This window comes from Schistocerca cancellata, chromosome 3, assembly GCF_023864275.1.
Source record: "Schistocerca cancellata isolate TAMUIC-IGC-003103 chromosome 3, iqSchCanc2.1, whole genome shotgun sequence".
NCBI classification, from domain to species: Eukaryota; Metazoa; Arthropoda; class Insecta; order Orthoptera; family Acrididae; genus Schistocerca; species Schistocerca cancellata.
The window spans coordinates 289,977,215-289,992,325 of NC_064628.1; the positions used below are offsets into that span (position 1 = coordinate 289,977,215).

General features: G+C 37.7%; 1 protein-coding gene across 5 annotated transcripts in view; it reads right to left on the reverse strand.

The window, feature by feature from the left end:
* Nucleotides 1-609: 609 nt before the first annotated feature.
* Nucleotides 610-15,111, reverse strand: part of LOC126174976 (ankyrin repeat and BTB/POZ domain-containing protein 2) — a 595,788-nt gene continuing 581,286 nt past the window's right edge. For all 5 annotated transcript variants that reach the window (XM_049921452.1, XM_049921451.1, XM_049921450.1 and 2 more), the window contains one exon: nt 610-1,459. In XM_049921452.1, the coding sequence (XP_049777409.1) occupies nt 1,247-1,459 (213 nt within the window). In that variant the 3' untranslated portion in view covers nt 610-1,246. The remainder of the gene's footprint in view (nt 1,460-15,111) is intronic.

Consider the following 15,111-nt stretch of genomic DNA (forward strand, 5'->3'; position numbering starts at 1 on the left):
TATGAAACACAGGTCAGGAGATATGTGGTAAACACTGAGATGCATGAAAAACTGCCAAATTATGAATGATGTTTTAATAGATTTATTCTTTTCTACTAAGTCTCTCCTACAGTCGAGTCAGCTTAAGGAAATCCATGACACCAGGCAGTGCTTTTGACAGCTTTCAATTATGAACCACAAATGAGTGTAAGTGGAAACAATAGCTATCTATAGAGCTATGAAGAGGTGTTGCCATAGAGATGTTTATAAAATCGTGTTGTAGACAGGTGAGTCCAGTGTACAGAAACACTCTGGGATCATCTCATACCAATTCTACTGCAGGAGTACTGTACATATAAGGTTTCGTTTCCAAAAGAAATTTGACAAAATGAATAACTGGGCAGTGTCAGTTTTCTCAGCTAGTATCCCATAAATGAAGCACAGAACATTCTTAAACATTCAGTATTGAGGTTCTTTTTGATGAAATGAAGGCAATAAGGGAGAAATTTACTGTGGGCCCTCTGGAAAGCTCAGCTATTTCGCCCAACAATTACTAGAAAGAGAGTAATTATTGTCCAATGATTACTTACAGAGAGATAGGAACAGCTTGAAATAAAAATACACATCATATATTATTTTCTTCCTTTATGATGGCAGTAAAAGGCATACTCAGATTTTATTGTACAACAAATACTCTTTTATGAATTTAAGGCTATAATTATAGTACATAATAGTTTTTATTTCTAAAAATTGTTTGTTATGTTATGTTGGTTCTGTTGACAAATAACACAGAAGTATAGGAACTTGGTCAAACATCTCAAACTCATAATAATAATAAATGTTACATTTATGTACACTCACATATACATGAATATACATTTATCAGAAATATATTTTAAAAATATGTATTAATTTAAGTATTATTACATATTCACACATTCCAGTTTTTAATTCCTGCTTTCTTTATTTATCCTTGGTTAATGCTCTGTACAATGATACTGACCACACACACATAATTTTGACTCCTTTCAAAGCAGTCTCTCAATAAACAGGCTTAAGATTCAAGATTGAGGTTACAGTTATATCTTATGATTGTTGTTCCCATGAGACATTTGCTTCCTAAAGAATGGCTGAACATGTATACATAGTATTAGACTTTTACAACTGAATTTAACTGACAATTAGCACCACGTCTATTGAGATGGTTTTTATTTCCAATACATCAAGACATCACAGTTGTATGTGGATCATAGTGTCAGCACTGGTGCTATTTGGCCTTTGGTCGCTGTGGGCTTGCAGACATGTTACGAGCTTTGATGCGTGCTTGAAGAGTAAGCAAGAGTCCAGCTAACACATCATGGCTGTGAAGTTTTTTGCCAAACAGCAGTCTCTTTACAGAATCGTCATATGTTAGCAGTGCCACCATATTCTGCAGCAGAAAGCCTTGACAGTACTCCAGCAGTTCACTAGCATTATAAACCTGAAAAATGTAAAAAGCCAATTTAGTGTGAGAATGGAGATTTCATCAAAATTGATGCAAAAGAGATATAAATATATTATTTGTCTTTATAATTGCTCAACTATCAATATTATGAACAAAATCCTCCAAAAATGTGGAATGAGTGAGGGTATGCATTAATAAAGAGAAGCAGCTGTTAGTCAAGAATTAATACGGTGTTTACCCCACTTAAACTTTAATATACTGTTTGCACTTTTAATTAAACATCGATGTGAAGTGTAACTGTAGGTTAGTGCAAACTTTGTGATTTGGCTTTTGTTTGGCAACTTGTATGTCAATTTTAAATTCTGCAATGCAGTGCTAGAAACTAGTGATAAGGATGTAAATTAGTCTAACACCAATACTTTGAGGTGGTAAAACTTTAATTCAGATTGCATCTTTTATCTTAGTATAGCACACAAGGCAGCTTTTGCATGGCTTACTATAATAAGTATTTTGAACCTGTGAAAGTGTGAGATGCTGGAAAGTTAAATATTCATATGTAATGGTACCAATAGTCTGAGAAGACGAATTGGTATCTACATTACTGCAGTAAATGCACTGTTGGTGGGGAGAAAATGAAGGAAACTTTGCTTCTCAACATATTACTAGTGTGAGAAGTTCCATATTATTCTGTAGGGGGTATAATGGGCAAGAAGTGACCAGCTCATTTACCGTATCCTCTCTTCTGATGTCTTCCATCATACTTTGTAACTATCTTATCTGAGTAGTTTCTCTACATAACTAATCCTGCTATACTGCCACCCATTTTCACTTTAATGCCTTGTTGCATTCACAATTGCTGTTACAGTTTAAAATCTTCAAACACCAAGAAGGAGTTGTGCAACATAAACAGAAGTTGGTAGACAAGTTTTTACACCTGAATGATGATATATATTCAAATTTGTGCCAGTTGCATGAGAGTGGCAATAGCAGTACCACTATGAGGAGGCAAATCAGGTCTGCTTTAAATACACACTGTAACAGTTCTGAGCATTACTTACCTTTGAGATTGAATGTGGTGAATTTTAGTCAAGAATGCCTTCAAGGTGACAAAGACACCATTTTCAATGCTTCCCTGAGTTTGAATGAGATCACATAATAGGGCTGTGAGAAGGTGAGTGTTCCTTCTGTGATAGTGCACAAAGACTTGGCAGGAAATTAGCCACTGTATGTGATTAGTGCGATTGGATGAGAATGTACAGTCGCAAGATGACTGGGCTTTGGATAGCCATATGATACTACCGAGATGGAGGAATATCATGTTAGGCATTTGGCTCTGGTGCATTGCACTGTCTGTGCAACAGCAGTTTGAGCAGCAATTGGCAGCACAGTGACACAATGAAGTGTTACAGATCAGTTACTTCAAGGACAGGTCTGAGCCAAACAGCCTGTATTGTGTATTCCATTGGCCAAAAATCACCGCCATTTGCTGCTTCAGTGGTGTCAAGTGACAGCTCATTGGAGGCCTGTGTTGGTTAGGAGGAGGCCAATTGAGGGCCTGCAACCAACCTGTTTGCATCCTAAACAGACAGGACCTACACCTGGAATTATGGTCTGAGGTGTAATTTTGTGTAGCAGCACGAGCACTCTTGTGTTTATCACATGAACCCTGACTGCATATTTGGATGCCAATATGATATTCGACCTCCTATGCTACCCCCCCCCCCCCCCAATGAACCAGTGACCTTGCCATTGGTGGGGAGGCCTGCACGCCTCAGTGATACAGATAGACGTACCGTAGGTGCAACCAGACAAATGTGTGGTTCCTGAAGAGGGGCAGCAGCCTTTTCAGTAGTTGCAGGGGCAACAGTCTGGAAAATTGACTGATCTGGCCTTGTAACATTAACCAAAATGGCCTTGCTGTGCTGGTACTGTGAACGGCTGAAAGCAAGGGGAACTACAGCCATAATTTTTCCCAAGGGCATGCACCTTTACTATATGGTTAAATGATGATGGCGTCCTCTTGGGTAAAATATTGTGGAGGTAAAATAGTCCCCCATTTGGATCTCTGGGTGGGGACTACTTAGGAGGACATCTTTATCAGGAGAAAGAAAACTGGCATTCTATGGATTGGAGTGTGGAATGTCAGATCCCTTAATCAGGCAGGTAGATTAGAAAACTTAAAAAGGGAAATGGATAGTTTAAAGTTAGACATAGTGGGGATTAGTGAAGTTCGATGGCAGGAGGAACAAGACTTCTCATCATGTGAATATAGGGTTATAAGTACAAAATCGAATAGGGCTACTGCAGGAGTAGGTTTAATAATGAATAGGAAAATAGGACTGTGGGTAAGCTACTACAAACAGCATAGTCAATACACAGTTGTAGCAAAGATAGACATGAAGCCCACGCCTACCCCACAGGACAAGTTTATATACCAACCAGCTCCACAGATGACGAAGAGATTGATGAAATGTATGATAAAAGAAACTATTCAGATAGTGAAGGGAAACGAAAATTTAATAGTCATGGGTGGCTGGAATTTGACAGTAAGAAAAGGAAGAGAAGGAAACATAGTAGGTGGATATGGAAAGGGGGTAAGGAATGAAGGAGGAAGCCTCCTGGTAGAATTTTGCACAGAGCATAACTTAATCATAGCTAACGCATGGTTAAAGAATCATGAAAGAAAGATGTATACACGGAAGAGGCCTGGAGGTTCTGGATTGTTTCAGATATATTATATAATGGTAAGACAGAGATTTAGGAACCAGGTTTTAAATTGTAAGACATTTCCGGGGGCAGATGTGGACTCTGACCACAATCTATTGGTTATGAACTGTAGATTAAAACTGAAGAAACTGCAAAAAGGTGGGAATTTAAGGACATGGGACATGGATAAACTGAAAGAACCAGAGGTTGTAGAGAGTTTCAGAGAGAGAATTTGGGAATGATTGACAAGAACAGGGGAAAGAAATACAGTAGAAGAAGAATGGGTAGCTTTGAGAGATGAAATAGTGAAGGCAGCAGAGGATCAAGTAGGTAAAATCTTTGGGTAACAGAAGAAATATTGAATTTAATTGATGAAAGGAGAAAATATAAAAACACAGTAAATGAAACAGGAAAAAAAGGAATACAAACATCTCAAAAATGAGATCAGACCTTGGGGAAGATTAGTTTGGATTCCATAGAAATGATGGAACACGTGAGGCAATACTGTCCCTATGACTTATCTTAGAAGACAGATCAAGGAAAGGTAAACCTATGTTTCTAGCATTTGTAGACTTCTTTTGACAATGTTGACTGGAATACTCTCTTTCAAATCAGAAGGTAGCAGGGATCAAATATAGGGAGCAAAAGGCTATTTACAATTTGTACACAAACCAGATGGCAGTTATAAGAGTCGAGGGACATGAAAGGGAAGCAGTGCTTGGGAAGGGAGTGAGACAGGGTAGTAGCCTATCCCCGATGTTATTCAATCTTTATATTGAGCAAGCAGTAAAGGAAACAAAAGAAAAATTCAGAGTAGGAATTAAAATCCATGGAGAAGAAATAAAAACTTTGAGGTTCGCCAATGACATTGTAATTCTGTCGCGACAGCAAAGGACCTGGAAGTGCAGCTGAATGGAATGGACAGTGTCTTGAATGGAGAATATAAGATGAACATCAACAAAAGCAAAACGAGGATAATGGAATGTAATCGAATTAAATCGGGTGATGCTGTGGGAATTAGATTAGGAAATAAGATGCTTAAAGTAGTAAAGGAGTTTTGCTATTTGGGAAGCAAAATAACTGAGGATGGTTGAAGTAGAGAGGATATAAAATGTAGACTGGCAATGGCAAGGAAAGAGTTTCTGAAGGAGAGAAATTTGTTAACATCAAGTATAGATTTAAGTGTCAGGAAGCCATTTCTGAAAGTATTTGTATGGAGTGTAGCCATGTATGGAAGTGAAACATGGACGATAAATAGTTTAGACAGGAAGAGAATAGAACCTTTCAAAATGTGGTGCTATGGAAGAATGCTGAAGATTATATGGGTAGATCACATAACTAATGAGGAGGTACCAAATAGAATTGGGGAGAAGAGAAATTTGTCGTAAAACTTGACTAGAAGAAGGGATCAGTTGGTAGGACATGTTCTGGGGCATCAAGGGATCACCAATTTAGTATTGGTGGGCAGCGTGGAGGGTAAAAATTGTAGAGGGAGACCAAGAGATGAATACACTAAGCAGATTCAGAAGGATGTAGGTTTCAGTAGGTACTGGGAGATGAATAAGCTTGCACAGGATAGAGTAGCATGGAGACCTGCATCAAACCAGTCTCTGGACTGAAGACCACAACAACGACATGCTGCCCTTCATGAACAGCATTCCAGGGGATGTTTTTAACAGGATAACATTCGCCCACATAATGCTTTTGCAACCAAATGTGGTCTTCAGTGTGTCAACATCTTGCCTTGGCCTGCTCAATCACAAGATCTGCCTTCCATTGAGCACATTTAGAACATAATCCGACGACAACTCCAGTGTCATCCACAAACAGCATTAACTGTTCCGGTATCAACTGACCACACAACAGGCATGGAACTCTATCGCACAAACTGACATCCGGCATCTGTTCAACACAATGCATGCACATTTGTATGCTTCCATTCAACATTGTGGCGGTTACATTGGTTGTTAATATACCAGCATTTCACATTGCAATGGCTTATTTTGGCCTTACATTAACCTGTGATCTTGCAATGTTAATCATTTAAGAATGTTACCTCTACAAATGTATTCCTGAACTTGAATTACTCTACATTAATTATTTTTTGGTGTTGCGGTTTTTTTTCCGTAAGTGTATTACAGCATATATAAATGGAATGGAACCTCAATCAAAGGAAGTAGAGGCTACTTTGGAACCCTTGGGTAGTGAAATTGCTACACATAATAGAGATCTGATGGATGAAAAGCCACTTTCCTCTATCAATACTAATAAGTTACTATTGTCAGTTACTGCTGACAGATTAGTATCATCAGTTACTACTGACAGATTTTTACCTTCTGTTCCTTCTGAGAACTTACTGTCATCTTTAAATACTGAATGTGCCAGCTGCCGTCACTATTGAGGTTCGATGTCATCATCATCATCATCATCATCATCATCATCATCATCCCCATCATCATCATGACTAGCTAATACTGTAACATTGCTAGCTACTGTTACTATAGAGACTTCACCAGCATCATCTGCCACTAAGAATGTGCTACCTCTGAGTATTATTGAAATTTATCATTTCCTGTTGTTACAGTTATGCTCTTCTATTACTAAAAGATTACTAATGAAAATTTTATTACCTGATACTATTAATGATATCTTATGTTACTGATATTGCAGTACTATTTGAGGCTGGTACCTTATTAATGAATAATAGAAGTAAGTGTATTACTACACAGTATGAAAATATTAATACTTACTTACTTAAGCTTTGATTATGTTACACATAAAGTATCAGACAGTTAGACCATTCCCATTTTGGACAAAATGTGTGCACTCTACGTGAGGAAACATTATTACTACAAGACTGAATTTACTATTGTCAACAAACCAGAGAGAACGTAATAGAAAATCTCACATCTGGTTGCTATAATTGCACATATTATTTTTTTATATACCAATACCAGAGGCATTTTGTAATACTGTGGCTCTGGACCACATTGGCTCACAGCCTTCTGGCCCGGGAGAGTAGTAGGCACTTTCACAGGCATGCATTTGTTTAGCTGACACACAATTAGTGACGAGAGATATTACAGACATGACATAGTGATAAGATGTAATTTCAGATTTGTGACATAGCCTTACCAAATGACCAGCAACCTTAATTTCAAAATTTAGGGTACTGAAGTATCTCCAGGATTTTCAAACCATGTTTGGTCAGCTAGGGAAGTAAACATTTGCATTGCAACAATTTAAGATAACATATTTAGGAAGTTTCATAGATAACAATAGGTTTTTTTTAACTGTAGCGAACTGTTATGAAATAAGAAAAGCTTATTTGATAACCATAGACGGAAGAATATCAACACAATTTTCAGTTTTTGAAAATAAACTGTAACTGGGTAGATAAAAAAAATATACTCGCTAAGCAATGGCAGAAGAACACACACATATAAAGGTTAAGTCGAGAGCTTAGAGGTGGAAGACAGTGTAATAAGCAAGACAGAGATTACTGATGAAACATTGTGCAGGAGTTAAGAACAGCAGAAAGCTGTAGCCCATTGTATGTGGTAGAGGTGCAGGATGAGGAAAAGTAGACAGATCAAAAAATAAAAGGTATAGAAACTAAAAGGGAACAAAGAAAGGAATAGTTACTGAGAATAAATCAAAGAAATAAACATAAATTAAGACTAGGTGGATGGTGGGTGAGAACTAAGGATATGTTGCCACTTCCCACCTGCAGAGTTCTGAGAATCTAGTGTGGGGAAGAATCCAAATGGCACATGCAGTGAAACAGGCATTGCATTCATGATTATCATGTTGCAGAGAATGCTCTGCCACATGACAGTTGTGGCCTTGGTGCCTGTTTCACCACAAAGTCTCCAGCATTGTGGTTATGAACTACAGCAATTGCCTGGCTCGTGGACTCCCTCAGCTGTCATAAATGTACACCTACAAACGCTGACACAGTAATGCTATTCCAGAAATTGAGCAGTCCCTTCTCAAATCTTAGGTCCTCCCCTGAGTCTGTCCATCTCCTCACTCCCACCACTCCAACCTCCAACGTGTTTCCCAAAACTCATAAACCCAACCACCCATAATGCCTTGTTGTGGCTGGTTACTGTGCTCCCAAAGAGAGAACCTTCACTCTCAAGGACTAGCACCTCAACCTATTTTCTGTAACCTGCCCTCCTCTATATAAGACACCAATTACTTCCTCCACCAACTCTCCGCAGTTCCCATTCCTTTATCATCCAGTGCCCCTTCTAGACTAACATTCCCAATGCCCATGGACTTGCCCCTATTGAACACTGTCTTTCTCAGCACACATCTGACACTAAACCCACTAACGCCTTTCTGGTCACCTGACCAGCTATATCTTCACCCACAATTATTTCTCCTTTGAAGGCAGCACACCACCCACAAACATATCTGGGGTACAGAAACAGGCATCTGCATAGTACTATCCTATGCCAACCTGTTTTTGGACATCTAGAGGAATCCTTCCTGCTGGACGCTGTGGCCGAGCAGTTCTAGGCGCTTCAGTCTGGAACCGCGAGACCACTACGTTCGCAGGTTCGAATCCTGCCTCAGGCATGGATGTGTGTGATGTCCTTAGGTTGGTTAGGTTTAAGTAGTTCTAAGTTCTAGGGAACTGATGACCTCAGATGTTAAGTCCCATAGTGCTCAGAGCCATTTGAACCATTTTTTAAAATTCTTCCTGGCCACTCAGAATCCCAAACTGCTCATCTGGTTCAGATTTACGGATGACATCCTTGTGATCTGGACTGACACTGAGGATGCACTATCCACATTTGTCCAGAACCTCAACACCTTCTCCCCCTTTGTTTCACTGTCCACCTCAATCCAACAAGCAACTCTCTTTGCGGTTGACCTCCATCTCAAGGATGGCTACATCCTTACCTCCACCCACATCTAACCCACCAACCACCAACAATAACTCCACTTTGACAGCTGCCACCCATTCCATACCAAGAAGTCCCTTCCATACAGCCTGGCCATCCTTGGTCATTGCATCTGTAGTGATAAGTGGTGCCCCTCCAAATATGCCCAGGGTCTAATTGAGGCCTTCACAGGCTGAAATTACCCTCCCCCCCTTGTTCAGAAACAAATCTCTCATGCCTTGTCTCTCCTGTCACCTACCACCTCCCACATATGCAGTATCCAGCCAAAGAGGAGCACTTCTCTCTGGACTCAGTACCACCCAGTACTGGAATAGCTGAATCACATTCTCCGACAGGATTTCAACTACCTGTCATCATGTCCTGAAATGAGAAATATCCTCTCCTCTATCTTTCTCACCCATCCCACAGTGGCATTCCGCCATCCACTAAACAAATGCAATATCCTTGTCTCTCCCTTTGGGGATGGGAGGTGGACGGGTATTGGTAACCTCACCAGATGGCAATGCACTGAAAAACCAGGCAATAGCAGTAGTAGCTCTTCCTTTTTAACTCAATGTGCAAGTTTCTTTTCTTTTATTTTTTTTTTTAATTGAGAGACCTTTGGTGTAGTTAAATGAACTGGGGCAAGCAATTCCCATATGGGCAATGGTACTGTCCACACTCCAATTTAGAATGATGATGCTACTACAGAGTTAAACATATGAATATAGAAATGCTAGAAAAAAATATTGTTTGATTTACTTCTCAAATATGGTTCCATCGAAAGCATTTGTTAGTTCACAGTGGATCTACTTGTGTTGGCCTGTAGCAATAGGTAAATAAAGAGCCATTTTATTCTTTCTGTTAGCATTGTAAAATCTAAATGGAAACACTTTAGAAAGAGAGAACAATTAAAAATAGGCAAGATGAAGCCTGGTGATCCAGAAAAAAATGAACTGAAATGCAGTTCCACTTGTCATTAGGTTCATATTATACTTTTTTAAAAGTTAATATTTCCCTTGAGCTGTGCGCACTTCTTTTGATGTGAAGACAGGTTTGATCTACAACATGTAATTATTTGCAGTCTGTGGAACTACAATGATCTAGAACTACAAAAGCAAAATTTCAAAAAGTATCATGTAGACATATTGGGTAAAATGCCTTGGATAACATTTAGCATATCAGCCACATCTGTATGTAGAAACATCTATTAAAATATTTGTACTTTTGGCATCTGCTGCATTTTATCTCCACATATAAAGTAAATAAGTGGAATGTCGCAGGCTTATATTATATTCTGTCCACATCAAAAGCTTGTTTTACATTAATTTATTTATGGAATATTTTTCATTTCTAGATACAGCTATGTAATGTATACAAACTGCCTGTTGGCTTCTGTCTCGGGTTTTTCAGCCGACTAACTGAGACAGAAGCCAACAGGCAGTTTGTCAACAAGTGGCAATGAAAGCCTTAACAATTTTGAATGTAATGTAAATTCCACTTAATGTAAATTCTGCAATAATTAATTGCTTGCCTTTTACAGTGTAAAGTGTGAACCTTTGTAAGAATGCAGATGATGATTGTATGGTTTAAAGGGCTCGCTAAGGGAAGATTCATATATATTTGGAGTTTGTGTTCACAGATGATTAAAGCTGCATGAGGGTACAATGCTAGGCTGGCTACGATCAATAGTAATTCATTTTCTATACTGTACAGTTTGGCACTGCATTGAACCTGCATGGAACCCCATCAGTTTGAGATACGGCATTAGTACCGTTCAATAAAACTCATTCACTTCTGAAAGGAGACTGATATCAATGTCACTATCAAGTCTTTTGTACTTACAGCTACATTTCATTCACAGTAATATGTGGTCTAGAAGGTAGCAAATGGTAAGCTACTTGCTATCACCTTTTATCAATACAAGATTTGTATGTTTACTTGACAAATAGTGTCATTTCGCAATGATTGTTATGAATTATGTAAAACTAAGATGGCACTCTACCAGATGTAAAAAAAGCCAGTTTTTAAACCAAATACTTTCTTCAACATTGAATGGAAAACGTTATGGAACTAAAAAGTAATGTGAAATGATAAGCTGCCTTTTCTGTTTTGAGCAATACTAAATATTTTGCCCCCTGAATGTAAGTACTATTTGTTGAAATATATTTCTACATCATTTGCTTTTCTAGGTAATTTTCCAGTTTGGATGACTTCTCCAAGGCATTTAAATTTCTGAGCTTGACTGATTTTTTACCAAATTCTATTTTTAGCAATTAGGGTCTATTCAAAATTTTGGCCATAATTTCTGCCAGCTAAGCTCAGTGGTAAGACACTGCAGCAAATACTAGGATGCTTCTTTTGAAGAGGAAATGGCTAATGTCCCTTCCCATCCTTCCCAATCTGAGCTTGGTTTCATCTTTAACGAGCCCACTGTTGACTGAACATCTATACAACTAAACAGCTAGCTATCCCAGTTCATGATTCTTGGTTTGCCTATCTAATGGCTTCTAAGGGAAACAAAAATTTCACATAATTATTGTCTGAGCTTAAAAATTTAAAAATCTGTCATAATTACCCATTAAGGGATACAATCTTATGTTAAAGGTTTAACACAATAAAACAATTATTACAATTAGCAACTGCGTATACTTATAGGCAGCTAACTCACCACATGCAAGTATCCAGATTATATTTTCCATTATTTGAGAATGAGAGTACTTAGTGACTTGCAACAAACTTTACACATAATATACCCCCCTCCTCTCTCTCTCTCTCTCTCTCTCTCTCTCTCTCTCTCACACACACACACACACACACACACACACACACACACACACATGCGCGTGCGAAATGGAAAATGTTTATCTCTTACTACATTACCACTGATCGTAAAGTGAAACTGCAGCTTCAAGCAAGACAATTAAATTTACTACTTCTTTAATACTAAGCTAGTTTAATACTAACCCTGTTTGCAACACATTCTGCAGACAGAATCCACATACAACACTGAAAGAATTCTCCCCCCTCCAAATAAAATCTTACATAAGCTCGTTGTCCATCAGAAATCACCCTCCTTTTCATCTATTCTCAACTTACCAAAGCAGAAAAGATCACATGGGACAAGGTCTGAGTGTCACAAAGTTGAAAGCCTACTGCAGCTAAATACATATTTTCCAATGTGCTGAGCCAATGACAAAAAAACCACCTAACAAGTATCTTCCTAGATCATGGTGTAAAGCATTTCTGAGACTGGAAATGTGAACTAATCGACACATCACTTCTCAGACTTTCAATTGAATAAACCCATACCTGAAAGAAAATGGCCACCACTGTCAGCAGGACAGAACATGATTTTCACACTACAGCAGGTGCCCTCATTTTGAAATACCTGTGTCTTGTTTTTGTCTGTTACAACACAAAAGTAACCACCCCAGCTGTTAAAAAGTTCTTTATTTTACTCGTAACCAGTTTCAGCTTTTAATGTGTATACTAACATCTGGATGCAGCTTTGAAATTGCAGAGTGCCTTTAAAGAAAGCTGCAAATAACAACACAGTATATATCTAGGAAGCTGGTGTTTCTTAATGTGCACTGCTTGATGAATGTCTTTTCTCCTGGATTTTTGCAGGTGGCCATAAATTTCTATTTCTTCATATATATCAATAAAGTACCACTTCTTTACTGTGTGAAGAATTACAAGGTAGTTTTAAATACTGGGCACCATGTGACTACCTTGTATGAGATCAATGCTGAAGGTGAATTTTCTTCCTGTGTTTTTCCCTTTTAATACTGTGTATTCCTTGCAACATGTTTCAAAATTCCTTCCCATCTGCCCAATGTAGCTAGCATTACAGTCAGAGCAGTAGATTTTGTATGTGCCACTGTTTTGTTATGAGACATGCATTAAAAGAGTTAGCAGTGAAGGTTGTGAATAATACGCGAAATATACATTATGTTTGAGCAATAATTAACATTGACCTCGACATGGCATCCCCTACAAGTATTTTACAATTTCATTAAATTTAACAACTATCTTTAATTTTTTGTGGTAAAACACACAATTTAAAATTTCAAACATGTAAATATAGATTTCCTTTTAATGCTAAAACATGCCAGTTTTTTAATGTATCAAATTGTATAGTTTATCTAAAAAGAAAGATGATGAGACTTACCAAACAAAAGCGCTGGCAGGTCTGATAGACACACAAACAAACACAAACATACTCACAAAATTCTAGCTTTCGCAACCAACGGTTGCCTCGTCAGGAAAGAGGGAAGGAGAGGGAAAGACGAAAGGATTTAGGTTTTAAGGGAGAGGGTAAGGAGTCATTCCAATCCCGGGAGCGGAAAGACTTACCTTAGGGGGAAAAAAGGACAGGTATACACTTGCGCACACACACACACATCCATCCACACATATACAGGCACAAGCAGACAGTTGGTTGCGAAAGCTAGAATTTTGTGTGTATGTTTGTGTTTGTTTGTGTGTCTATCGACCTGCCAGCGCTTTTGTTTGGTAAGTCTCATCATCTTTCTTTTTAGATATATTTTTCCCATGTGGAATGTCTCCCTCTATTATATTCATATCATTAAATTGTATAGTTTTTATGATTATGACCCAGCCATTTTTTCTTATGATATTATTGGGTGTATTACTTTTAAATCTACCCCAAAGTTTATTCCCATAATCATTTTACTTTGCTATACTGCAGCATAATGCATGATTTTTTTTCTTCTTTCTGTGTACATGAAGATTTTTCTCGTCGAAACTCATATAGTCCTCTTCATTTTATTATTATGTACATTTGGTTGCATTTACAATGTCACAGTCAGGATTCCACTACAAAATGGCTTCTACACAAAAGCCAAAATTAGTTGTGGAGTAAAATAATAAAAAGGATAACTCTTTAACAACTCAACTGGTTATTCATCAATTCAGTACACAATCGCAAAGCAGGAGCACTCTCCAAACAGAGAGAAACTAATAATATGGGAAGGGTCCTTTACACTTAAGAATGCAGTTCATAAACTCTAGCTTTTTTAAAGCAATTAAGCCAACTGCTCCACTGCAACAGAAAGAAAGTTGCACATTTTTATGTGGTCTTCTAGTATGGTAAGAATGGTAGTAGACGTAGACGGCCCTGAAGAATCGTTCTGTGTTACAATAGAATGACCACTGACACCCTTTCACTAACTTTTGGTGTGTAATCTCTTCATTAACAGGTGATGATGGTAGCTGGTCTGAGTAGGGAGAAACCTCTACACTCTCAGAGTTATCAGATCATCTGAATATGGTTGAATGTTGCAGATAATCTTCTCAAAGCTTGATGGAAAATGTCTTGAAGCACTAACTGTCATTTTGCAACAAAAATTATACTGCAAATATCTCTTATTTTCATCTTTGTTTCAAAAAACATATAAGATGTCAATGGACCATACTTATGGCAAAATACTGTGTATCTCCAGTTCTTGGTTACACATATAGATGTACAGATGGACTATGCTTACGAAGAACAGACTGCTTCTACATGCTTGTATTTACAGAAAAGCTTGCCTTGACAGTATTTAATTAATAATAAGCAACAAATAGAAACAGTAAGAGAATAAATGACCCAAGAGATCATCTCTGCATTGTCACAATTATAACGTTTTACGCCATGTGTCGGGTACTTCAATACTGAATATGGTCACATGCTGTGGACAGAGTTCATCATTAAAAGTTTGCACACTAAACTGTCAGGATATAAAACTCACAAATTATTAGAAAGCACAGAGGATGGAGTATTCGCAATGCACTTTAATTTTGTCAAATTTATTGCAGTAAGTTATAATTCAAATATGAAATATTTAAACTGCATTGTAAATCAAAATTCCAAAACACACTTGATTTTCACAATACTGATACTAGAATCCTATCTGGATTTTTACAATACTAAAATAATATATAAAAGATAGGAAATCACTTTCAGAGAAAAGTAGACATTAAAGCTGATCTTCTATGCAAAGGTTTCAAAAGAACTCACAAGTTCATATTTCTTGTACTTTTAAAAACAAGAATGATGAATTGTACTTTTATAGTTTTTGA